The following is a 25,697-nucleotide window of genomic DNA, read 5'->3' on the forward strand; positions in this document are numbered from 1 at the left end:
CTTTGCTCTAGGCAAAATCAACAAATGGGCTTCATCTGCAGCATATTTTGTAACTGTACTCAGGACTGGGCTGCATTTTTCAGATAAGTAGACAGTAACTTACTTTTAGCCAAGGTTCTGGGTGATTTTGTGTTTTGTTGTGGGTTTTGTTTGGTTTTTATTTTTTTTCCTTCTCTTCCCTTTCAGGGTTGTAATTCTTTTTCTTCAGAAGATTTCAGCCTGGCTTTGTCATCTTGTATTCTTCATACTCTCAAATTGGCATGGAAAGGCAGAGACTGTTGCCATAAATTAGGTCACTAAAGCTGAAGTACAGAATACAAATATTTATCGCCTGAGCTAAGGAAGGCAATTCAGATGAGGAAAGGAAAAGTTTTTTTTTTTTTTAGTGTTCAGAAATTAAGCTGTATTCCTGAGGTTAAAAGCAAAGCAATAGAGTTAAACAATGAACATGAGAAGCATCTCTTGGTTTAAATTACTAAAGGGAAAACTAGCAAAGCCTGATATGAGAAATCAGTAAGAAGGTTGATAAGATAAAATTACAGATAATTTTTGTGCAAGTGCACATCTGACATGTTATTAAATCTTAAACAAAAGGGCATTTAGCTACTAGCAATTTAAAGGCACGGGTAAAAATGCAGAAAATGAGAACACTATTTTGAGATATTACAGAAAACACTTGGGCATTTAACTTGAAAAAATGTTTTTCTTTTCATTCAGAATGTTGGAATTCCTAACTGCAGATCATCAGATAGTAGGAAAACTTTACTAAGAGTTCAATTGCACTGTGCCCAATACAATATTGGCTGGCATCACTCAAGTGAAGATGTGAAAGAGCAAATATAGGAGTGTTTAGAGCAAGTAGTTGGTACACTTGGAAGAAAAGTCAACCTTTGTTTTCTTTTTACAGCGTGACAAAATATTCATTTTGATTGAAATTGGTATCTAATAAATTCTTACACAGAAGGATGTACAACATGAGTTGTAGACTGCATGCTTGATATAAAGGAGCCACTAATTAATTTTATGAGTTTTCCTTTATAAAGCATTTCTAAAGGGCTGTGCAGAACTCTTCTTTGGATGTAAACTTAGGAATTTCCTCAGCCATTGGGAATGGACCCACCATGTTTTTTGGAGAAAGCTTTAGTAGAACAGCAGCCACAAGGAACAGTGTTTTGTGGTTTAAATCTCCAGTCCTGTAACCTGTGGTGGCTTTGGTATCTGAAGAAATCCTGCTGAAACCTCACAGGTCCAGGAATTTAGTCTGAGTGGCTGGATTGAAACAGCACCCTTTGCTCTTTTTATTTTAATCATCATGGCCATTAAAACCAAGAAGTATTCTTAAGCAACAATGGATAAAATGTCTTTGTGCACATATGCTAGCAAAATACTTGTCTGGATTTCTTGCAAAAGAGGAAAAAATAAAAGCTCTAATGGAAGTATTTCTGTTGTAGGGGTTTTAGTGTTTCTGTAGCCAGACTTCTGTTTTCCATGGATAAATGTAGCAGTCTGTTTATGTCTGAACATTAGGCGTTCTTCAGAGCTACCCAGAGCATTAGCTGCTCCCTTTAACATATCATATCTGGTATCAAAATAATGATTGGTATGGTTTTGGGGAATTATTATTCACAGCAGCCTGCCAGGTTTTCCTGTTATCCTACCTACTGGGAATGTGTTGGAGCCCAACTACAACTGCAGAAATATCACTTTCTTAGGCTGTTATTTGATGATACAATAGCTCTAATTGTAGTGTAACTCCAGTATACATTATCAAATGGTGATTAAGAGATACCCAGTAATAATCTGATGTATAAACTTTCTCTGCCAGTTCAGGTTTGTCTAGAAAAAAACCCCTAAACAACCTAAAAATCCTATTAGGCCAGGAGCCATATCGAGTGGCATCTGTTCTGCAGCATTTGGCATGAACCTGGACAAGGAGTACAAAGCTAGCACAAACATGTGGAGTGGAATAATGATTTGTCAGAAGCACAGCCAGGTTTGCACTGTTGGGCACTGATTAGACCTGGTGTTGATGAGAGTGGAATTCAGTCTCCTTTTTAATGGATTTTAGTTTTAGTTTTTGCCCCAGGTATGAAGTGTGTGAGTGATCCTCAAGGGACAGAGGTGCTGGGGTGAGACCAGCCCAGTCTGCCCTGGGACAGGCACAGAAACACAGACACACTTCTGCCAGCTGGGAGCAAAGCAGAGCTGGGGCTGTCTCTGGGATAGAAACCTCATTTCCTCTGAAAAAAGTAGCTTCCAAATTATTTTTTATGTGATTACTGGCATGGAATGAGCAGGTCAGTTTGTCTGAAGCACAGGTGTGTGTCCTGTCTGGTCCTGACCTGTTACTGAGTAAATCTCAAGGCTAGCATCTCTATAGACAGTTGGCTTTTATGGCTGATGGGTGTTATGCCTGATAAATTTTGGGACTTTAGGGACTTTCTGTAGCAGTCTTAAAAATTACCTGGGATATCTGGATATTGTGTTGATTCTAACTGAGCAGTGGTGTTACAAACTGCAAGCCCATCCTCTGGGAAGGGAAATAAAACCTGGGAAGATGCCTGCTGAAATGGACTTTCTTTTGAGCAGGGAATATTGATCCTGGTGTGGTCCCTTGAGCAATTTGAGCATCATTCATAAGCTCTCATGCCCATCCTTTTTTTACCTGTCATGGGGGTATTTTATTTATTTATTTAATTCTGGTTTTAGCGGTGAGAAATCCGCTTCACATGTGCTGTGCCTGCTCCAGGGTGCAAAACAAAAGTAGAGGCAAGTGGGAGAGATTTCCTTTAAAAGCATAATTGGCTCTAAAACAGCAGTGTGGGTGCATCATACTTTACCGTGTAATTCCACTGAATGTTTTGAGGAAGACCTGAAATGTTTCTAAGGGCAAGGGGAAAAAAAAAGGGCCTTAAGGATCTCATCACATTTTTAGAATGGGTTTGGGACATAATGCTGCAAATATCTTAAGATATTTTAATGGTCCCTATGCAAATTAGGCTACAAATCTAAGACTGCTAGGAGTTAGATGTTAACTTCTTACTTTTGTCTCATTTTTATGTGTCTTTTCAGTGATTTAATTTCTGCATATAAAATGAAGAGCAATATTAATATCTATTAAAGTGTCCAAAATGAGTAGTGGATTGCTTGTGGAAATAGTGAATCTGGGGGGAATTAGTCAGCATCGATGAATTAATTTTTTTAGGATGAGGGGTACATGCATGGGTCCATTGTCACAAACAATGTGGGAGTTGGCAGCCTGGTGTTAAAGGGAAATTATTGTATCCTCTTCTGCTGTATTTTCTCTTTAACCTGACATTTTGCTTTGGGTTGGAAGGAAGGTGGTTTGCTGCTCATTCTTCTGACATTTCTTGTGTCACTTGGCTGTGGGACGCTGTCCCCAGGCTCTGCCTGAGCCACAGGGCCTGGGGTGGGTGAAACACAGAAAAGCCCTTCCAGAAAATGTAAATGGGCATTGAAAACATGCACAAAGCAGTATTTTGGCAAAACACCCGTACCTTTTACCTTTCCAGTTTCAAGCCCCTCCTCAGGCAAACATCAGGGTGTTTATGGGGCTATTTCTGTGTTTTTCTGGTGGCCAGGGTGCCACAGCTGGTGCTGCAGTGCCACCTCCCGATGGCCAGGCAGGACCAGAGCTGTTTGTGCAAAACACTCAGAACCAGCCTTGGAAAAATGAGCCTCCTTTGATTCGGGTGGGGTGCACAACACTTCTGACAGACAAGCAAAACGTTGGGTTTTGGTTTTTTACTTCAGCTACCCAGCTATGTAACAGGTGAATTGATGTGGCACCTGCACAGTTCTGCTTTGAGGGGGGAGCCCTCTTTATATAAATAATTCAGGACCTCTCTGTGTGACAAATAGCACTTTCATCAGATTTCTGTGGTTTGATCTATCGTTTTTTGGTGATGCAGCAAGATTTTGAAACTCAGTGACAGACCCGTGAAAGAAACACTGCCATTTGTGTGTGTGTGTACATAATGTAAAAAAACCTTCTTTATGAGGCTCTTTAAAGTTAATTACCTTCTCCTCTGAAGGAAAATATTGTTTCTCTTCCTACAGCATTTTTCTGTAAAAAACAGTCTTAAAGAAAGATAATCTGCTTCATGTATAGCAACAAAACTTAGCTAAATAAAATCAATGTTTGGTCCTGCACATGGTGGAATTGGTTGCTAGTGCATGAAATGGCTAAAAATGCCATTCATTTTACATTCTGCTCAGTAAACAAGTATTCAAAGTATTTAGTGGAGTTTGGCAGGGATGTCTTGTACCCCAGGTGTGGCTGGGGCCGTGGAGAGGTGTGCTAGGGTTGGTATCAATGCACATTCCTGTACCAGTCATGTTGCACTTACTAGAAGTCATTGTCTTGGGGCGGCTTTTTCCTTTAGAAATGAAAAGGATTTAAGTAGAGCTGCAATTTTATTTTTTTCCTTAAGAAACTAAAGCCATCTCCCCCACAACATGGTTGTGAGCTGGGTGACCACATGCCTGGGGCGGGTTTGGGGATGTCCATGTGTGGTGTGAGACAAATAAATTCATTTTCATACCCAAGTTCATCCTTTAGTCTCTGCTCTTGATGTGTTTAATTGTGTCTTGTATTCAGTGCTTCAGCAGTGGCGCAGCAGTGGCAAGTGGACTGTTCATGCAGCCATGTGGCTGGAGCCCTGCTGTAGGAAAAGTCATTCTCTAGTACTTTTTTACATCAGATCCCAGGTAAAACTTAGTCAAATAACAGTAGGGAGGTCACTTTGCCTTCTCAGACTCCAGTGTAGGAGAAGCAATGGTGGCGGTCAGTTGGCTAAAAACCTGGGAAGGGTTGCTGATGGAAAGTGCTGGACAGATAATTGGAACAGGAGGTGGACATTATTTCATAACATGTTCTGAAAACTGATGTTTTCGCTTGTTTACTTGGAAAGGTCAGATTTTTCAGACATTCAGACATCATGAGAATGTTCTCAAAAATGGTACTTTGAGTTAGAAAAAATACTGTCTTCTGTCTCTTCATGTCTTAAAGACTGCTGTTGCCTCATATTTTCCAAGTTTATAATCAAAAGTGTATATAATCTTATACATGACTTGTCTTTCTAAATATTTGCCATTACTAAAATCAAGAAAAAAATTGTGTGTGTGTGTGTAAATATATATATCCCATCTATATTTTTGAAGCACTGATTGAAACCCTAGGGATATGTTACTAAAATGAACTGTTTGAAGTTTGTTTCTAATGTCAAGAATTACTTTTGAAAGCCAAAAGGTATGGCTGAGATGTTTTCTAATCTTTAGTGGGATTAGCTGGGCTTGTTTGAACAGACACTGTGATGTAGCTCATACTGTTGTGCACCTTTTCACTAGAGCAGGAGTACCTGAAAATTGGAGTAGATAAGAATGTAAAAGTGAGAACCTGCCTGGATGCCAATGTGAAACCAAGTTTTTGGTCTTCATTAACTAGGCAGAGAGAGATCCATGTTGTAAGAAATGTATTCCATAAAGTAATGAAACTTGATTATTTTTTAAAACCTGTGATAGGAAGCCTTTTTTAGTACTGGTATTACACAGAAGAGTTCCTTAGTCCATACCAACTTGCATCATATGAGAATCCAGCTTGTTAATATTTAATTTACTGACCTTTATTTTGTGGTGAGACAAATGACTTTTTAATGACTCCAGTAGACTTATTTGCATTATAAAATAAAGCCATTGTCTATGCTGCCAGGGAGCTACTTACTTTATAAATATAGCATTTGTTGGGAAATACCTATTAGGTACTGAAAGTATTTAATTGACCTACTTTTTTTTTATTATTTGCAGGGTTGTGTCCTTTGTTGTGACCTCATGGTTTAACTGGGAATAAAGATGAGTATAAGCAGTGATGAGGTTAACTTCCTGGTATATAGATACTTGCAAGAGTCAGGTGAGTTTTTACAATTCTGATTATTAAACAATGCATAATTTATTTGATCTTCATCTGCAACTGGCTTTAGCAAACACAGGCTCATTTAATTATTTTGCCAGTAGGCATGGATTCTGTCTGAACTGTTTCTTGGTGTTTCTTCTCAACAAGAGAGTGAATTCCTGCCAAGTTACCTTCTGTAACTTAATCAGATTTAGTCATTTGGAGTCTTCAGATGGCAGTCGAGCAGCCAAGGACTCACTCGATTGCTAAAATGCATTTTCCTGGAGATCTCTTCTCCACAGGGTGATGATGGCACTTTGCACCATTTTCTTCAGGGCTGCTTGAAGAAAAAAATAGAAAGATCAGCAAGATGCTGTTTTTTCCTGTTGTTTTGGAGTGCTGGTGCTCCTGCCAGCCTGTCTTGTGTAGCCAAATTCCTTGCCTGAACGTGACCGTGGGAGGGCAGATGTGGCTGAGTTTCAAAGGAAGAAGTGACAACTGTGACTGTGACTTGTATCACTTGACTCTAAATAGAGATGAACAGATTTTTTACAGGAATAACCCTTGGGGTTCCCAAAAGCCTCCATCCCCTTCAGGACCTTTTTTTGGAGGATCTTATCCTTCTGAGTAGCCGGAATCTCCTGCTTCTTAGGAGAAAGAGCAAAAGACACTTGAATATTGTCAGACGTGAAAAGAAACCCTTTTCCTGTCATATCCCTGCACACTGGCTGTGTCTGCACAACACAAGAATGCAGCAGTGCTCCCTTATTTTTAAAGCTTCCCCAGCCCAGTCAGATCAGCAGTTTGAGTTTGTGTTGCATGTTTGGGTTTCTAGATGCAGCCATATGGCTTCAGGGAGTTTTGTGGTGGTGGTTACTCGTGAAGCTCTGTAAGAGACAACATCATCTTTTACTCACAACTGTGATATTGATTGCTTAACACAGCCTACATTTAGAATGGGAAGATCTGACTGGAAGTCAGGGCATGCCCCAGTAAATGAAAAAGTGATGATTGTCAGCTGGCAGGAGGGAGTATGATCTCAGCAGTACATAAAAGAAGTCTGCATATTAAAGCAAAAAATACACTTTTATCTTAAGACTGGAGTTTAGGAGATCAGCTTTAATGTATACACTATAGATATAGATAAGAAAATATACACATATATTTCATATTTTACCTTGTTGCTTCAACTTTTGATTCATAGTTTTTGTTTAGTGATTGCTGATAGGTGGCTTCAGGCTTGTTGGAAAAGCATTTGACTGATGCAACATATGTCCACTGCTCATGGACTTCCCAAATTGAGGGGAGGAGCACCAGAAGCAATGGTGGATGGCAGCGTTTACAGTTTCTGCTTGTCAAAAGAAAGCAAAACCTCATTTTTCTGCCTGAATTTTCTGAAAACTACTACACACTCTTGTTCCAGTTGCAGATTGCTTTTGTCATAGAAGCCAAACTTACAAAATTGCTTCATCTTCATTTGAAAGTTTGAAGGCAGCTTCTTGCTTACCTGACAGGGAAAAAGGGAAAAAAAAATAAAGTGGTTTAAGAAAAAAATGCCATGACAATAGTTAACTTGCTGAAGCAACTATTTTTCTCTAGCTTAAATTCACTTTTTCAAGGTGATCAAATAAATAGCAAGCAGCTACCATTGCTGCACCATGTTTGCCACTTCTTTTATCAGTGAGTGCACAGTGCTGATGTAGCTCTAAATGGCAGAGTGTATACAATTATGGCAGCACTGCACCATGAGCTGAATTCCGTTCACATACAGATCCATTTAACTTTGATGGGTATCAAATCAGTGAGTGAAAATAGCCAGTGAGTCTTGTGTCTTGGATATATATTTTTTATTAAATACTGCATATGATACAGTATTTAAATGTAGTTTGTGCATAAATAAACACATTTAAATGCTATAGTGAATAGTATATTTTACATTGATTCATACACAAATGTTTTTTGCCATTGATACTGTGATTAATAATTGTTATATTTATATATGAACTTTGCTTTTCTCCTTTTGTACACTTAAACTATAAGGGAATTAGGTGTTTTGACAAGTTTTTGGTAGTTTAGAAGCATTCGATAGCATTTTACTTTGCATAATTTGCACAGATGTTAAACAGAAGGTCCTACTGTGGTAGAGCAAGTAGCATTGTCTGTCTGTAAATCATTTCTGATGTCTTTGCCTTGTCTTTAGGGTTTTCCCATTCAGCATTTACCTTTGGTATAGAGAGCCATATCAGCCAGTCTAATATAAATGGTGCTCTGGTGCCACCAGCTGCTTTGATTTCCATCATCCAGAAAGGTCTGCAGTATGTAGAGGCAGAAGTCAGTATTAATGAGGTAAGGAGGCTTTGCCTGCAGGAGCATTGTGTCCTTGCTTTGCAGTAAGTTTGAATGTCAGTATTTTTGCTTAACTTTCTTGTACCCTATCTACTTACTTTTACTTCAGATTCCTTACTGCTGGTGTTCCCCATGACTCTGTTGGTGGAACCAGAGTGGAGTGACATAACCCAGGGTGGGGTTCTGCCCAGGGCAGCCACACAACACCAGCCATGGTGTTCTGGCTTGTTGCTTAAAGGTCCATTGTCTGCAGAGCTTTTACCCTCCTCTAAGGTTCTAGTGCATCCAGTGCAGTAGGATAATAATGGAGGCCAGCAATCTCTTCATTTTTTGGTTTCTTAGACAGGCACTAGGGAGGTGGGAGAGCACTGTGCAGCTCTTGTTTGGGCTCTTGTGTCATCACAGTGAAGTAATGTGAGCCCAAAGGCAGGATTTCCAAGGAGGGGGTTTGAATTTGTGGCAGGAAGGCTGAAGGTGTATGCCAGTTTGCCTTTTGCCTCTGCTGGCTAATTCATCTTGAGCAGGATCTGTTAAATTTGATGTTTAAATGGTTATTCCAGCAGTACAGAAAGCTATGTATCTTCCTGCCTGATGCTGCAGACACTCTCCCTCAATTTCCATTCTCATTTGTGCCTGGAAGGTGAGAAGCCTTTCTGTGTGTCAGTCAGATTACTGAAGGAACCTTTTTTTTCCCCCCCATTAATTCTGCTCACTTTCCAGTCTCCCTTATGTCTGCTGTTTGTGTGGTTTTCACAGTCCTAGTGAAACAAATCCTTTCCCTTAGGAAGCCTCAGAAAAATAAAGCAAGTGATAGGAAGAGAAGAAGACGACCCTATATTTATTGCAAGGAATCCTTCTAGTCCCTAAAAATAGATCCTTACAAAGCCCTAGCATATGTATAAGAGTATTTTTAACTGGGTCTTGTCCATTTCAGGATAAAATTCTTCCTTGTTGTTTGAAAGCATGCCAGCACAGTTTAAAAAAAGGAAGAAAACTAGTCAACTCCCCAGATAATATGTTTATGGAAAGTATTAGTCTAATAAGACTATAACTTCACAAGTCAGTGACCCGAGTTGCAATGTTTGCAGCTCTCTCTTCAAACAAACCATTAGATTTTGCTGCAGCCACTCATGTTTGAAATCATATTCATAGATAGCTTACAGAATTTTTTGCTTTAGCAGACAATTCAGCAAACTCAAAGCAAGTAACTTCTGATTCCACAGGCTCTCCCAGAGGCCTGCAGTGGCTTTTTTTGCATATTTATGGTGGCCACTTAACTTTAGCCTAAAATTCCAGTCCTGACCACAACAATGATGAGATATCACTTCCAGCAGCATATGTAAACCACTTTATTATATTAAATCAAAACGTTTTCTTTAGTTTTGCTTGGAATCTTTGCCCGTAATGTTAATTCCTACTTGGTGTTATCTTTTTTTTTTCCCTTTTCTCCCTGTGCTGTAATTTAGGATGGTACCTTGTTTGATGGTAGGCCGATAGAGTCTCTCTCACTGATAGATGCAGTGATGCCTGATGTGGTACAGACAAGACAACAGGCCTACAGAGACAAACTTGCACAACAGCAGGCAGCAGCTGCTGCAGCTGCAGCTGCCACCAACCAACAGGGATCAGCGAAAAATGGAGAAAATACTGCAAATGGAGAGGAGAATGGAGCACACACTATAGCAAGTAAGTTGAGACAGAAATTGCTTTAAGCTGGGTTTGCATTTCCTAGTTTATCATTGTCTGAGCTTTCAGACAATGAGGTAAAAATGTGGAGTTTGGAGTAACCCTTCAGCTTGCAGAGAGTTCCTTCATCATGGATCATACTTGAGCAGATCATGTCTCACCTTTGTTTGTCCCCATTTTTGATATCTGGGGTTGCAGGAGTCAGAGTTCTGAATTCATTGATGCGCAGTCCAGTCTTCCCTTGCATAAAAAGAAAAGCAAAATTAAGTCCTGTACAAGGAATGAGGAAAGGAGTCTGCCACTCCATGGCTGGTTAAAACTGAGTATTGCTTGTGAAGCTCTGCAAACTCCTTCCAAAAAATTCTGTAAAACCCACGGATCCAAGAGCTGTACCTGGCTCTTCTAGCGATACCGAGGTCAGGGTTGCTGGGACAAGCCCTGTGTCCATTGTCTTTTTTATCTATATCAGTTTTCACTATTTGCTATTCAAAATTGCTCAATGCAACTGCTCTCAGGTTTCTTTATTCATGAATTCCATTTTAGTTGTGATTGGTGAAATAAATGAGTTCTGTTTGTCATCACTGGTCAAAGAAACTATCTTAAAATGAGGCTTAATATGGAAAAGTTTGGGTCAGGCATTAAACTGTGATTTTGAAAATACTCTTCTGGAACTCTGAATTGAATGTTTAACCGTGGGAGTTACAATTCTTTCTGTAAAAACACCTGAAAAAAATACCATTTTTGGAGAGAATATTAATATTGAGCTGTGTACAAATTTTACAGCCTGATTTTACTAGATTTTTTTTTGTTAGCATGTATGATAAAAAGCTAGAAATACATTCTTTGGCTGAAACAAATGAGGTCTCTACTTTGATGCTTTAATTTAAAAATCTCAAAGGAGTATTGATAACTGTGAGCTGGCTAGAGGAAGGGTAGACCTCAGATCTCAGTCCTGTTAAATGTGATCTACCAGCAACCCCTGCTGGCTGTACAGCACTTCAGACTGGCATCGATCCTCTGACTGAAGCAATGCTTTATGTGGTGCCCTTTCTGAAAAAAATACTCATGTTTTAAAAGCCCTTTCTATTTTCTCACATGCACAAGCAGTGACAGAAACCCTTAATGCTAAATTAAGCAATAGCTGTGAAATGATTTCTTTAACCGCAGTGAATAAATATGGAGCAGGTGAACTGTGCAGCATTCCTTACATTCTGCATTTGCACTCATCGTGAATTTATTTTTAATAATAGAAAATGATTGATGGTAGATGCCAAGAAAACTGTTTTGTCAGTTGAATTACCCCCAGTATGTTCTACAGAACAATATGGTTTCAATCTCACTTCCATGCAGAAAGTTACACTGCCACAATTCCATGGTAATTGCTGATGAAGTTTGAGATCTTGGTTATGTTAACTCTATCAACAAATGTGATTATATTCATTAAAGGAATTTTGTAAATGGAGTGTTGGAGATGTAGATTTAAAACCTGTTTGACTGCAATTGGTGAAAAGAGATTTTTGAAAATGAATGTGTTATAAATGTATTCCTACAGCACAAGCTAGACTAGTAACATATTGTACTATGCAGTATTGGGCCTGAACAACAGAGTACTTGTAACAGCATTTATTTTTTAGCATAGCAAAAAATTCACTTTTGGCCCTGATTTGAAGCTCCAAATTTAAATCCATTTGGATGTGAAGGTTTACAGGGGCGATGAGCTTTCTCACATTTTCGAAATTCCCCATCTGTTTATAGTGCTTCATTAATTGGAGCTAAAAAAATAAAAGAGCATGACAGCTCTGTCAAATTTTTGAATCACATAAATTGTGAATTCTTGCACACACGGCAGAAGAATTTGAACCATACAGGAGTCACAACGTCCCAAAATACTAAAATCCACCTCTCTGTACTGTTGTTTCCCATAATGCAGATAATCACACGGATATGATGGAAGTAGATGGAGATGTGGAAATCCCTCCCAACAAGGCAGTGGTGCTGCGTGGCCACGAGTCCGAAGTGTTCATCTGTGCCTGGAATCCCGTCAGTGACCTTCTGGCCTCAGGGTATGTGCACTGGCCGTGAGTGTGTGTGTGGAGTGTCTGTGCTGGGGCATACTGGAGATGATTATTATTATTATCAATATTTATTATTAATTATTTATTATTTTATTTATTATTTATTATTATTGATGATTATGCACGGGAAGGGCAGAAGGCTCAGGGAACACCTGCCCCAAACATCAAATGCTACGATGTTTGTTCTTTAGAGAATAGTGCTTTAAAACTGAATTTATTATTCTTAATTAATATATAATAAAATCAATGTACCATAACATACAGCTACCATATATAAATAATATATAAAAATATATATAAGTATAAATATAAGTATTTATATTTAGATAAATATGTAAGTATGATTATATATAATATATATTATATATTAGATATGAGTATAATTATAATTTATATATGTATATAATATAGTATACATCACATAGCATATTGTGTAGCACATATATATCACTATATTCTATATTATCCGTTCTATATTATATACTATGTATGTATATACATCCTTATATGCATATGTAATATATATAAAATATATAAGTATATAAATGTAACATATAAAAATGTACGTGTAATATATATAAAATGTAAATATATGTGTATATGTAATATATATAAAAAACTATATATATGTAGTGCTTTATAAGACTATAGCTATATATATTATGTATATTATATATTATATATTATGCATTATATATTATATATTATATATTAAATATTATATATACTATCTGTTATTTTACATACCGTTTATTAAATGGTAGGTAAAATAATAGATAATACATATTATATTGTCACATATATTATAATGTTGCATATTATAGCATATATTATAATGTCGCCTATTATGAGCGTATTGTATATCACTGGTGTATGGTATATTGCACATTATACAACATTACAGCCTGTCATTATGATGGCACATGTGGCTGTCCCCATGAAATGAAGGGGATGGCCGTGTGTGAGCAGCAGGGTCTCTGTGCCCCGGGTGTTGTGCAGGTCTGGCGATTCGACGGCGCGGATCTGGAACCTGAGCGAGAACAGCACGAGCGGCTCCACGCAGCTGGTGCTGCGGCACTGCATCCGCGAGGGCGGGCAGGATGTGCCCAGCAACAAGGACGTCACCTCGCTGGACTGGAACGTGAGTGCCCCCAGCAAAACCCTGCTCGCAGCCCCTCATGGCCACGTGTGTGTTATGTTCTGTGCCACCACCTGAAATGTTTGTTCTGATCAGCGTTGTAGCTTCTATTATACTTCAGGAACTCCTTTCTAATAACTTTCAACCAGTAAAATACCATAAATCCTATGCATAGATCCTGTCCTATCTATTCTACCTCAAATTTCCTCTGTGCTCTTTAGCTTTGACCTAAGCAGTAAAAATAAATAAACAAATAACCTTTTTGCTGGCAGAGTGAAGGTACACTTCTAGCAACTGGGTCTTACGATGGCTTTGCAAGGATATGGACTAAAGATGGTAAGCAAAATACTTTTTAATTTACGATATATTTTCCTATATTGTGGCTCACGGCATAGTTTTTTATTTTTTAATGTATTCATATCAATATAAATTTTCAGGTAATCTTGCCAGCACCTTAGGGCAACATAAAGGTCCTATATTTGCGTTAAAATGGAACAAGAAAGGAAACTTCATTTTAAGTGCAGGAGTGGACAAGGTGAGATAATCTTTGGTAAAATTAAAATTCTTTCCTTCACCGTTATAATCTAACTGTAAGCAAAATAGCAAATCTATGCAAAGTAAGTAAATGGAACTAAAGGCTTGGGATGTAAATATGTGCTTACAAAGAACTTGTTATGCTATAGCTATGTTTCCTTGGGTTTTATAGCAGTTTATTGAGATATTTTAATTTCCTAGATTTCAGTGTCTGTGGATCTCTTCCAATTTAGGTTAGTCTGAGTTGGAAAGTAAGTGTATTGAAACCATAAACATTAAACCTTTGTAAAACCAAACCATCTAAATTCAGTGAAGCACTTCAAGCAAAACCTTAGCAAAAGAAATTGTACTAGAGGGGTAGGTCGAGGCTGAGTTGGATATCAGTCAAACCTGAGAATGATTATAAAGAGTAGAGCTGGAACATAAGGGAAGTTGATATATGTGACTGGGGGGCTGCCAATTGTGTAATGCCACAGAGCTCTTTGTTTGACTGTGTTTTATTTCACATCTCTAAACAAATTCAGGTTTACAAGGTCTTCCAGTTCAGAGCTGCTGTTAGTGTGAGAGGTTTTATGTATGAATGGTAGGAAGGGCACAGAGTGATGGGAAATGTACTTAAAGTGAATTCAGAGAATCAAATAGACTATAGCTAGAATAAGGAGAGTTGATTTTTTTCCTCTGTAACTGATTCAAGGTGCAGAAGTCAGCGCAGGTTCTCTCTTAGAGTGGCAAACTGCAACCTCAGTACAACCACTTAAAACTGGCAGTGTCACTGTAAAGTAGGACATTTTCTCCTTTATTTGTTTTTTTTTTTTCCTGCATGCATTTACTTGGTTTGCTTTATTAGCCAGCTTTATAAATGCTTGTGCTGGCACAAAGGGAGGAAAATTTAATGTCTCAAAGCATGGAAAGGATGTGTTTACTCTTTTGGCATCTGTGATGGTTATGCCAATTTTTAAATATTTGTGGAAGTACAGCTTTTATTTGCAGGGAAATAATTAAGGAAGAAATAGAAACCTCCTTCAGTCAATAAAACTTCTTAGACAAACTGAGGTTATGCTTTGAAAAATATTCTGCTTTAGCAGAGGGAGTGACCCAACCTTAGGCTCCTTTTCCATAATTATATTTTGTGGTCAGTTCATGCTTCCATTGAATTTGATGTTATAATTTTCATTGTTCATTGAGGTAGGGCAGGGATATTGGCGTATAATATACTGATGGTAAGATACTGATTTTGTCTTGTAAGGTTTCTTTAACTAGAAGGTTATGAAAGTATTGGCAGAGAACAACATAGAATGAAATTACACCCTTAAATGTTTCAGTATGTGACTAACTGTTAATAACATCTCCTTAGGAACGAGTGAGTAGCTGATACTACAATTTGAATATACAAGTATTTGAAATTAAAATAGGTGTGTGGAATGGATTGGGAGAATATAAATAGGACTAAGGGGATAAAACCGTTTAAAAGCCCACAAATTCCTGCTTTCCTCTAGACCCCAAAATGTTGTGGCTAAACATCTTTCTAATGCAATCTTAAATTTTCTACTGTTTTCTGTACATCTACTACTATTTCTTTTAGTACTGGATCAAACTCTAGAAATGTATAATCAAGAGCAGGTTTGGGTGATGGTGAGCAGGGTAGGTATTCTCATACTTGTGAGTGGTGGTAGTTGTGGGGAAATTTGTACAAGTTTGTTTATTGTTTATTTATCTGTTTAACACAGACCACAATTATTTGGGATGCCCACACTGGCGAAGCCAAGCAGCAGTTTCCTTTTCATTCTGGTAAGTCTTGATTTTATCATTCAGATTTGTCATCTGAAAAGACAAAAATGTTGTTTTTAAAAATAAATTTTAAAATCTGATGTTTGTGGTGATTATTTGCATAATTTAAGAATCTTACAGGTAGTCTTTGGTTACTTACCGTCCCATATTGGAATATTGAGAATGTAAACAAAGATGGATTTGTTCTGATTTTATAACTCACAGTTTTATTGCAGTTCCAATGAAGTCATAGGAGACAAATAATCCAAGTATTCCTGACTTTGTGGTGTGCTGGCAGACAAATCATGTGGGCAGGCCACAGGGATTAGTGTTTCTCACCTAAGGACTGCATTTGTCATCCTCCTGCTGCAGAGATCCCACCCCATATCCAATTGTATCCCATTGTTCCCCTGTCCTGGGGTTGTTTGGCCACAAACCAGCTGAAAGCTGTTCCCTGGCCAGCCTGGGTGGGAGTGCAGGAGGTCAGACAAATTGCTCTGTGGGCTGCATGCTGAGCAATCCTGCCAGAATCAGCTGGGAAAGAGTGGAGAGGATGGCAGACGTGCCATTGAAGTTCCTTTAAGAAACATGTCTCGTTCCCACTCTTGTTCTGCTCGTGCCACATTTCCAGAGCCATGACAGCAGTCAGAAACATCAACTCAGCATTTGCTCCAAGCAGCTCTCCCTGTGCTGTCTGCCATAAATAGCTGGCTTGATCAAATGGAACATGTTGCCCATGATTAAGCTTCCAAGTTACCACACCTTACAATGCTGGAATTAAGAAAGGAAATAAATCCTCACCCCTCCATGAGCAGGAGCTGCTGGTGGAGATGAGCTCATGCATGATGATGTGTGAAGCTGTGGGAACCTGTTCCTTGTGCTGATTCCTGAGATTTGTTTATAGATGACTTAACTACAGCTTGATGTCCTGCTGCACTGTCTTCTGTATAACCCTTTGATTTCACATATGTTCCATATTATGATGACTTATATTAAATTTGTTCCATTTTATGTAAGACTTGTTTTAGCTGCATTTCTTACTGTTCATAGTGTAGATCTTCAGAACTGCTGTAAAATTAATGATTGCTTCCTGTTGGCTTTTATACCAAGGTGTGGTGCATGTTAAATTTGTACATCAAATTCCTGCAGAGTGTGTACCATAGCTTTAAATATCTTTCTTTTTCTTTTAGCACCAGCATTAGATGTTGATTGGCAGAGTAACAACACATTTGCCTCTTGCAGTACAGACATGTGTATTCACGTTTGTAAACTAGGACAAGATAGGCCCATCAAAACCTTCCAGGGTCACACAGTAAGTACTGCAAAAAGGGGGTTGCTCTGTGATGTTTTTATTTATGAGAGATGGGGGGCTCAGTAAACTTACCAGTACCCAGCACTTGTGTAATTGGTTACAGGCAGTAGAGGCACACATAGGTAGTTGTGGTTAAGGTCTTATGATAATCACAATCTCTGTGATTATCAGAACAATTCTCTCCTCCATGTCCAGCTTGTTTTACCAGTGTCATGGTACAAGAGTGAGCTTTAGGAGAAGCAGCATGGTAACTCCAAAACTTTATCAGGTGGTGTACAAGAATGCATGGGAAATGTGATAAATGGATAGCAAAAAGCTGTTAGTTGTTATTGTAGGCAAAGATATGAATAAAAATTAAGTGTTAAAATCCTGACAATTATGCAAATACTCATAACTGCTGTCCAGCTTTATCTTTTGTAAGCTATCATTTTGTAATGGAAGGGAGGACTCCAACTAACTCTCATTGTTCACTTTTAGAATGAAGTAAATGCAATCAAATGGGATCCAACTGGTAATCTGCTGGCATCCTGCTCTGATGACATGACTCTAAAGGTAATGGGAGCTGTGGGCTGGCCCTTGTCTTTGTAGGCTCTGGAATGCACTCCATTAACCTGGACATCCCAGCAATATCAGTGTACTTGCTGTGTTGTCCTATATTCGTTCTTTTTTAATGTAACAAGGTTAGGCAATCCTAGAAATCCTTGTTAATCAGGGCCAAGCTTTGGTCTAGAGGACTTGTTACAGGCTGCCAGCCTGAGACTTGGAGCATGATTTATTAGGTGCTTTTAGCTGTGAACAGAATCAGGTCATTAATCATTAAGCTGTCACGCTTGATGGTTGCTTTTGGTTAAAAGAATAAAGTTGGAATGCATGTCAGGTAGCACATTCAGGAATGGGTGACTTGCTCCTTTCCTGGTTTTCTTCTGCTTTCCCCTTCTTTCTAGTTAAAATCTTTGGCATGTTGTTTCTTCAGAGGCCTTGTGCATTCCTGCATTTTTTTCCAGTTCATCAGGAGTCATTCTGCAGTTTTCAATCACACCTACACTTGTCCTCCAAGAGATTCACAGCTGTGTGCTTTCTTGTAGAACAGGGGCAAACTTGTGAGTGCAGAGGATACTGCAGCTTACACATGTGGCTTCAGGGCACTCCAGACATCCTTACAAACCTGCCACCAGCAAAGATGAGATTGTTCATGCCTGACAGGCCTGTGCTGCTTCCATGGCACAGATGCTTTCCATTCACTGGGACCTTCAGCACTGTGCTTGGTAGAGTTTCAGGATCCATTTTTTACATTGACAGCACTGTCCTGCTGGTAACCCTCGGGACAGTTAATTCCATCCAGCTCACTGTTATTTAATCAGGGAATGGCTGAATGAGTGGCCACATATCCCTCCTGCTGGCACACAGTCAGGCTCTGGCAAGGGAAATCACCTTATCTAAATACAAACACTTAAGCATTAAGCCTCCAGTCTAAAGCTGGGTGTCTAGACATCTCCAGTCAGCACTGTCTAGCACTGCTGAAGAGCAAGTTATCCTTTCCTAAGTTAAGTGTCTTAAGTCAAGTGTGCTGAGGAAACCCCTGAGAGCATCAGTTGTTCTCCATTGGCAGTGCATGGAGTCAGAATAGCCAGCTTAAGCCAGGTATTTAATACTTAAACAGCTGAAACTCCAGGGTGATGAATTCCAGTCTGGAGCCTGAGCTGCTGTTGCTGCTGCCTCTCCAGGAGCAGAGGTGACAACTGGGAATGTGTCAGCATTTGTGGGATTCAGCAAATTAACTTCTTGGTGGCTGTTTCAAATGGAGCCCAGGCTGGAAAGAATGTTACTGTTTTATTCAGGATTAGCTCAAAAGCCAAGTGCTGGAGGCTAAGTCTGCACATCACTAATCACTTGTGGATCGCTTGCTTTTCAATGGCAGAAGGAATAAATACCAGGTTTGGAAGCACATGGAAGGTGCCTAGGGATTTATTTACTTGGTCAGTTTCTATCTACAGCTTAACACTAGGGCAGCTGATACAGACTCTTTCATCCATGCTAATTTTGGGAAGAGAAGCTAGGTTTTGATCCCATCAATTAAACTGGAAATACAATTTCAATTCTGTCTGCACATTGAAAATCAATTTCCTCTTCAGCAAAGCAGCAGTTCTGAAAAGCACCATTTGTTTACACATGCACCTCAATTGCAGCTGAAACATGCTCCTGGTAGCTTTTTCCAACAAAAAATGAACTAAAAGCATTACTGAGACATTAAAAATAACATTCAAGTGGTTATCCACCATATAAAATTTCTGCCATATAAAAGCCTTCCCAAATCCCTTCTGTAGAAGCCATGGAAACTCTTAATAGAATAAAGTTATTTTGTTTGTTGAGTATGATCATGCAGGAGTTGGAGTCCTCTAATGACCTCTGTGAAGTACTGAACACTGAAATCTGGCAATGCAAATACTAATATGTCAGGAAAATGCCATAGTGGTATTTGTGTCTCTGGATTTGTATGAAAACAGAAAATTTCTCTACTATCCCTTTATTTCACTCAGTCTGTGTAGCAAGAAGTTCATTTAAAAATAGGATCATGGTATTTTATCAACTCAGGCATGAACATTTACATGCTGCTCTTCTCATTTCAGCATCTGTTCTCATCCCTGCACTTTTCAAGGGGTTTGCAGTTCACTCAGGCAGTTTGGTTTCTACAGGCAGCACCTTTATTATTCATTAGCCTCACTGGGGACTTAGAACACAAAGAATGTAAGGTCCTGGAATAAAACTTGGCATAATTACTCTAGAAACCTAGCAGTCATAGCAAATGTTTTGAGTGGCCTAAAGATAACAGCCTGCAAATGATACAGAAGAAACATGTAAAACTATTTTAGTATGATGTTGTGCTAAATTATTTGTGTTTTCCTCTTTTTTTATCATAGATCTGGAGTATGAAACAAGACAGTTGTGTCCATGATTTACAAGCACACAACAAAGAAATTTATACTATCAAATGGAGTCCTACAGGACCAGGAACAAATAATCCAAATGCCAATCTTATGTTAGCAAGGTACTATTTATTCCTGGTTTTAAATGCTTGTTAAACATTATTTTTTACCTCACTTTCTATATCTGTAAGTTCACAGAATGTTTTGAAGTACATAAGATACTTTATCATATTCTATTTGTATTATCAACAAAAATATATTGAATTGAGATGTAATTAATCTGTCTTTTTTTTCCTTGATAGTGCATCCTTTGATTCTACTGTTAGGTTATGGGATGTAGACAGAGGAATTTGTATTCATACTCTGACAAAACATCAAGAACCTGTGTACAGTGTAGCTTTCAGTCCTGATGGCAGGTACCTGGCCAGTGGCTCCTTTGATAAATGTGTACACATCTGGAATACACAGGTATTGCTCTTGTCTGTGTTGAGAAGTTTGTGTTTTGGTCTTTTCCATCCTTCCAAACTTTGCTTATCCATCATACTTCAGCCACAAAGAGCTTTATCATTGCTAACACATTGGTTTTCTCTTTGTTCTGGGATTATTTCTTTTAATGGTAGTACATTTAATTTCTCTCTTTGAATGGTTGCCTGTGGTGAGGTAGTACTTGTCTTTACATTGTCTTAGCAAAAAAAACCAAAAAGACATAAAAACAAGCCAGAAAGATCCAAACCAAAAATTCTGACACCAGCAAAACCCCACATTGAACAAAGTTTCTCCAAGAATATATTTAATCCAAAAATAGTCTTTGTTAACTGTGAACTTTAAATTCCTGATAAAACTGGGGCTTTTGTGAAAAATGATGAATGGGTCTAGACATACTAATCTGATTGGCTGTTTCATTGAATTTCACTGACAAACAAGAGAATGCAAAGTGAGGGAAGATAACGGTGTCAAAGTATTTCTATGAAACTTTCTCAAAAAGGGCACTATTACTTGTTTTGTATTTCTGGCAGAAAAAAAAGGCATGTTATGTCCAAAGTCTAAGGACCTTGTTGTCAGGCATGATGCAATCTCTGGCTGCTGAACATTGAGTATAAATTTCTGAAAGGCTCATTTTATCATTTTAGTAATTGGAAGTAGTCGTGACCATCCCCAGTTTTGCCCATCAAACACAGGAGCTCAAGATGCAATGGTTGTGCCACATTCTTTAACAAGGCGCTGAGATTGTCCACAAATCTCTTCTGGACCACTTTCCTCTGAGAATTTTAGCTTTTCAAAGCAGTGGGGAAATGTTACATGTACAAATTGTGCTTGGTTTTGTTGTATTAATTACTTGCCTTGTCCCTTTTTTAGACAGGTGCCCTAGTTCACAGTTATCGGGGAACAGGAGGGATTTTTGAGGTTTGCTGGAATGCAGCAGGAGACAAAGTTGGAGCAAGTGCTTCAGATGGTTCAGTAAGTGTTGCTTGACTTGGCTGGTGTTCCAGTAACAAACATCTTCTGGAAATCTTTTAGCCAACACTGGAGACAAAATTTCCTTCTCTAGCTGAAGGTTGAATACAGCCAGCTCAGCTGTAGGTTTTCAACTGTAACCCTGCTGTGGTATTTTAAGGAGAATATCTTTATTCCAGTCCAAAGACCTCAGAAGGTGGAGGTGGAGATATTTCCAGTTTATATTTTCTGTTCCTTCTGGGGCTTACTGTGTCAGTGTGTTCAGTGTGGCTGGTTTGGAAACAAATTTGTTTTTCTTTCTCTGCCCTTTTCAAGGGAAGATGCTCAGTGTAGGTGATATTATTATAATGCATGACAGGAATAAAATACCTTCTGCATTACATTCAACAGCAAAACAAAGTGCAGATTTCCAAATGCTTGTAATTAAAAAGTTCCTAAAAATGTCAGCAGCTATATATAAATATCAGTCTGCTTACTTTGCTTAGGAAAAGCAGGGAATAAAATCATGTTTAACTAATCATGGATGCTCCCACTGTCATTTCACTGCAGGGTGTTGGAGCATCTCCTCCTGGCTGCTCTGACACTGCCCTGCAGAGAGCTGCAGTGGGATGGGAATGTGCATGGTCTCCATAAGGAGCACAGCCCTGGGGCTTTTGCTTGACTCTGTCTCACCATGGTTGGCAAAGAAAGAGGAGAGCCTAAGGAAAAGCAAAATTAAAGTAAAGTAAGGCTGATAAGGGAATTGTGTTTTGAAGTGCTGTAGCTTCCTTTAACAAGTGTCAGCAAAAAGCCATCCTGGCAGCTCAGTAGTGCAGAGTCTCAGGTGGCATCTTAGCACAGGTGCCAAAGCAATTCCCTCCTGAGTGCTCCTTGCTGGTAAGTAATGCTGTTCTGTTAGAGTTCAAATAAAAAAATAAGAAGTTCTGGATTTTAAGAAGCCTGAATTCTAGAGAATTAATTTTGATTGTTCTTTATATAATTTTAATCTTGTAAGTATACACAATATCATAAAAAGATAAAAGCTCAAGGCATATCCCGAGCAGAAATTGATTATCACTCCCCCAGATGACCCTTTTTTGTACATGCTGTGTAACCTTTCCAGTCCTGTGTAACCTTTCCAGTCCTCCAATTAATTTGGCCCAAGAGGCTGATTGTACTTGGAATAGATTTATTTTCATTTAGTTTCTGATATTTTAAAAATGTTGGGCTTAATTTGTTCTATATTGTTCCCTAGCAAAAGCCCTTCTCCTCCACTCTGTTTTAAATGTGCTTGCACCTGGTGTTATCTTGTGTGTGGTTATTTTTTACTAATAGATTTCTATATCTGACAGACCCAGCAGCACTGGGTCTGTCAAATATGGAAGTCTAAGCACTACTGAGTGGAGATTTTGGCAAGACTAAAACTGGAATTTGTACACTAACTGTTTTTCTGATCTGTTTTAGTACTTGTAAAAATATAAAATGAAATTAGAGTCAGTTCTCAGCCTCACAGTATTAAATAACAGGCAAACAGCTTACATAAAATGTTGTTGCTGCTCTGATTGTAATTCTGAAGGCAGCAGTGCCTTAGTTCATTAATGGCTCACCTGTTCGCTTTGATATTATTTAATCATTGTTAATGGATACAAGGTGAAGCTGCCAGAGCCACGTGTCAGGTTTTGCTGTGACGCTTCCCCCAGAGCTGTGGGAGCCCGTGGTGCTGTGCAGCTGCTGCATGTGTGTCTCTCTCTTTGCAGGTTTGTGTACTAGACCTCCGGAAATAGCGCTCTTAGTTGGAAGCCATGGACCGACTATGAATGTGTACATAGCCAAAATGACTGTCCCTGACCCATGTACTGCTATAGTCCCAATCGAACCATGGCCAGTCCACTACAGCCAAATGTAAAAGAAATATATACATATACTGTATATAAAAAAAAAAAAAAGAGAAAAAAAAAAAAAGAGGAGAAAGAAAAAAAAAAATTTACACCCTGAAGAGGATGACAGAGTTTTGTCACAGCTTGTGAATCCTGTTCACCAAGTGCTGGAATCTGCTGTGCCCCAAAATAACATTTAAAGGTTTTTGGATATGAAAAACAGAAGAGAGCGAGAGAGAGAGAAATATACCATATACAAGAGCAGACCCATATACATACCAAAATCAGAAGATACTAATGGCAGCCTTCATTACCCCTTCCCCCATGAGATCCATTCTCACGTGGATTTGTGGGGTGTTTTTGTTTTCCTTCTCAGTAGTTGAGCAGTTTGTGTATACAGAGAAAATGGACTTACAGAAATCTGCAGCAGTAGTTTTTTTTCCTTTGCTTTTAAACATTGAGTTTTCTGTTTTGTTTTGGTTAAGTTTACGGATGCATGAAGTAAGGGAGTGATTTAGTTTCTTGTTTATATTTTTTCACCTTGGAAAAAAAAAAAAAAGGCGTTTCTTTGAAACATGTTTTGATGCATTCTTTGAAGAGGTAGTTTGAACCTGATAATGTTTGGTACATTTTGTGGCTCCCAGAGCACAATTTTGTGAACAGAGGGAGGGTGGAAAAGGGATTAGGGAGAGAGAAGAAAAAAAAAATCCTTCTTTGCAGCGTGATATTCCACGTCCTTCTCATCTACAAAGCAGGATGGAAATGGGTATAATGCTATGTTTGATTTTCTGGTGACATGGCTGAAATGCAGTAATTTCTTATCTGGGACATAATTCTGCCAAAAGTAAGAACAGAAGGGCACAAAAACACAGGAAAAAGAAAACAAACAGGGATGCAAAGAAAAAAAAGGAGAAAAAAAAATAAAGAGGAAAAACGCATCTTCTGTTGTTTTAAGACCATAGCTAAAATATGGTTAAATTGTGCACTATTGTGAAAAGGAGCAAAGTATAGCTGGGGGATTTTGTTTAAGAGGTTAAGATCTTTCTGGACAAGGGTTCATGCCACAGCTTCTTTGAGAGTTGCCCATCATTATTTGTAGGAGCTTAGATGTATAATTGTAACCAAACTCCAGTATTAAAAGTATTTCATGTAATTTTTCTTTATTAAAATAAAATCTTTGGCATATATTTGATAACACTGCCATTAAGAGGCAAAATGTTTACTACCTTAGATTTAAAAAAAAAAAGATCTTAAACAGAGGACTTGCTTCAAGTTTATTTTAATAGCAGTGATTCAGCTTATTTAAAAGATGAATACTTGCACTAATTCCCCTGCTGCTCCAGTCCTGCAGTTTATTGTATCTTGTGACTACATTTTTTTCCAAATATAGGGTAGATGTAAGCTGCTATTTTTTTAATAATCACTACTATATAGTGTCTTTTACTCTGTTTACAATATCAAGTATTTTTCTTACAATGACAGATGTATATGGCAAACCTTTTTCTGCTCATGTGATTAAAAGTATACTAATAGTGATTTTATTTGTAAATGATAGCATGAGGTTGTGTTTATGCGTATGTGTAGTCGAAAAGGTTGCATCATGTCTTGCATAAGATTCCAAGAGTGTAAATTTATAAAAAGAGAGGTTGTCAAATTTATGTCACAGACATTTTACTTAAGGAATGGTTTATATTACAGAGCTTTGCAAAGTTATCGGTTTTATAACACTATTTCAATCACAATTAATTTTGTGACTTATGATTGTTAGTCTCTAACCTATTTTTTTATTCATTTGGGGTTCTTTTTCCCCTGTCCAAGTTAAGTATAAATTCATTTAATTGAGATAATGCAGCTTTGACATTTAACCATTGTTCTTTAGGCATCGATTTCTGCTATTTCCATGAAATAAACATGACTTGAAGCAAGTCTGAGTTTGGCTAAGGTAGGGTAGCAATTTGCCAGTGGTTAAGACAAGTCAACAATAATACATGGTTTATATACAGCCCAGGATTGTACTGCTATCATACACAGCATTTAAAACCAACACCAAGTCATATCCATAAAGACAGTTATCTGTGGTGGTTCTGTGCCAGCTATTTTTAGGGTTTTGGAACATATTGCAAATGTTTAGAGCAATTACCCTGTGAGTTACAATATGTAGGAAACCTAATATATTGAGTGTCTGGCACTTGAAATATTGCTTTTATTGCTGGAGGTCCATGACTGTGGCTGACCTCTGTCATTTAATGAAAAAAAATAAAAATAAAAAAAAATTCTGTGCAATAATTTTAAACTGTGCTCCCAGGAATAGACACAAATGTTTTGAGTATGTTTAAGCTGCATTTTTCGTTTAGCAATGCATTTGTCAATTGCACTGAATTTAAATCTGAAAGTCAGAAGTGATTCTTGATAGTACTTTTGTATTTTAATATGGACAGTTTATTCATTTTCATAAAAGTATTGGATGATTCTTTCAGCCAATCTAAACCGAATTGTGGTGGAATTCTGTGACATAGCTGCAAAATCACACAGCCATGTTTTAGGGTGTTGCCATTTTCCTCTTTCTCAATCATCAGCTGTTTTTTGGTTGCAATTCTAGTTGCTTCAGCATAGCATCCCACACTCAGAAATAGAGAACACCAGAGCTCCAGAGTGTCCAGGCAGGGCTGTCAGCAACGTTGGCTCCATGGGCT

The 25,697-nt window shown here is 38.3% G+C and overlaps 1 protein-coding gene across 4 annotated transcripts in view; it reads left to right on the forward strand.

Moving 5' to 3' along the window:
• TBL1XR1 (TBL1X/Y related 1) overlaps positions 1-23,573 on the forward strand; it is a 105,030-nt gene extending 81,457 nt beyond the window's left edge. For 2 of the 4 annotated variants that reach the window (XM_064720831.1, XM_064720832.1), the window contains exons 4-17: positions 5,827-5,929; positions 8,112-8,257; positions 9,724-9,943; positions 11,874-12,006; positions 13,018-13,159; positions 13,429-13,492; positions 13,594-13,691; positions 15,418-15,478; positions 16,648-16,769; positions 17,247-17,321; positions 19,688-19,815; positions 19,996-20,161; positions 21,050-21,151; positions 22,885-23,038. In XM_064720831.1, the coding sequence (XP_064576901.1) occupies positions 5,872-5,929; positions 8,112-8,257; positions 9,724-9,943; positions 11,874-12,006; positions 13,018-13,159; positions 13,429-13,492; positions 13,594-13,691; positions 15,418-15,478; positions 16,648-16,769; positions 17,247-17,321; positions 19,688-19,815; positions 19,996-20,161; positions 21,050-21,151; positions 22,885-22,911 (1,542 nt within the window). In that variant the 5' untranslated portion in view covers positions 5,827-5,871 and the 3' untranslated portion in view covers positions 22,912-23,038. Of the gene's footprint in view, positions 1-5,826; positions 5,930-8,111; positions 8,258-9,723; positions 9,944-11,873; positions 12,007-13,017; positions 13,160-13,428; positions 13,493-13,593; positions 13,692-15,417; positions 15,479-16,647; positions 16,770-17,246; positions 17,322-19,687; positions 19,816-19,995; positions 20,162-21,049; positions 21,152-22,884 lie in introns of all 4 variants that reach the window. The other 2 variants (XM_064720833.1, XM_064720835.1) reach the window with 2 other exon arrangements.
• Positions 23,574-25,697: the final 2,124 nt, after the last annotated feature.

The sequence above is a fragment of the Zonotrichia leucophrys genome, chromosome 9 (assembly GCF_028769735.1).
Source record: "Zonotrichia leucophrys gambelii isolate GWCS_2022_RI chromosome 9, RI_Zleu_2.0, whole genome shotgun sequence".
NCBI classification, from domain to species: domain Eukaryota; kingdom Metazoa; phylum Chordata; class Aves; order Passeriformes; family Passerellidae; genus Zonotrichia; species Zonotrichia leucophrys.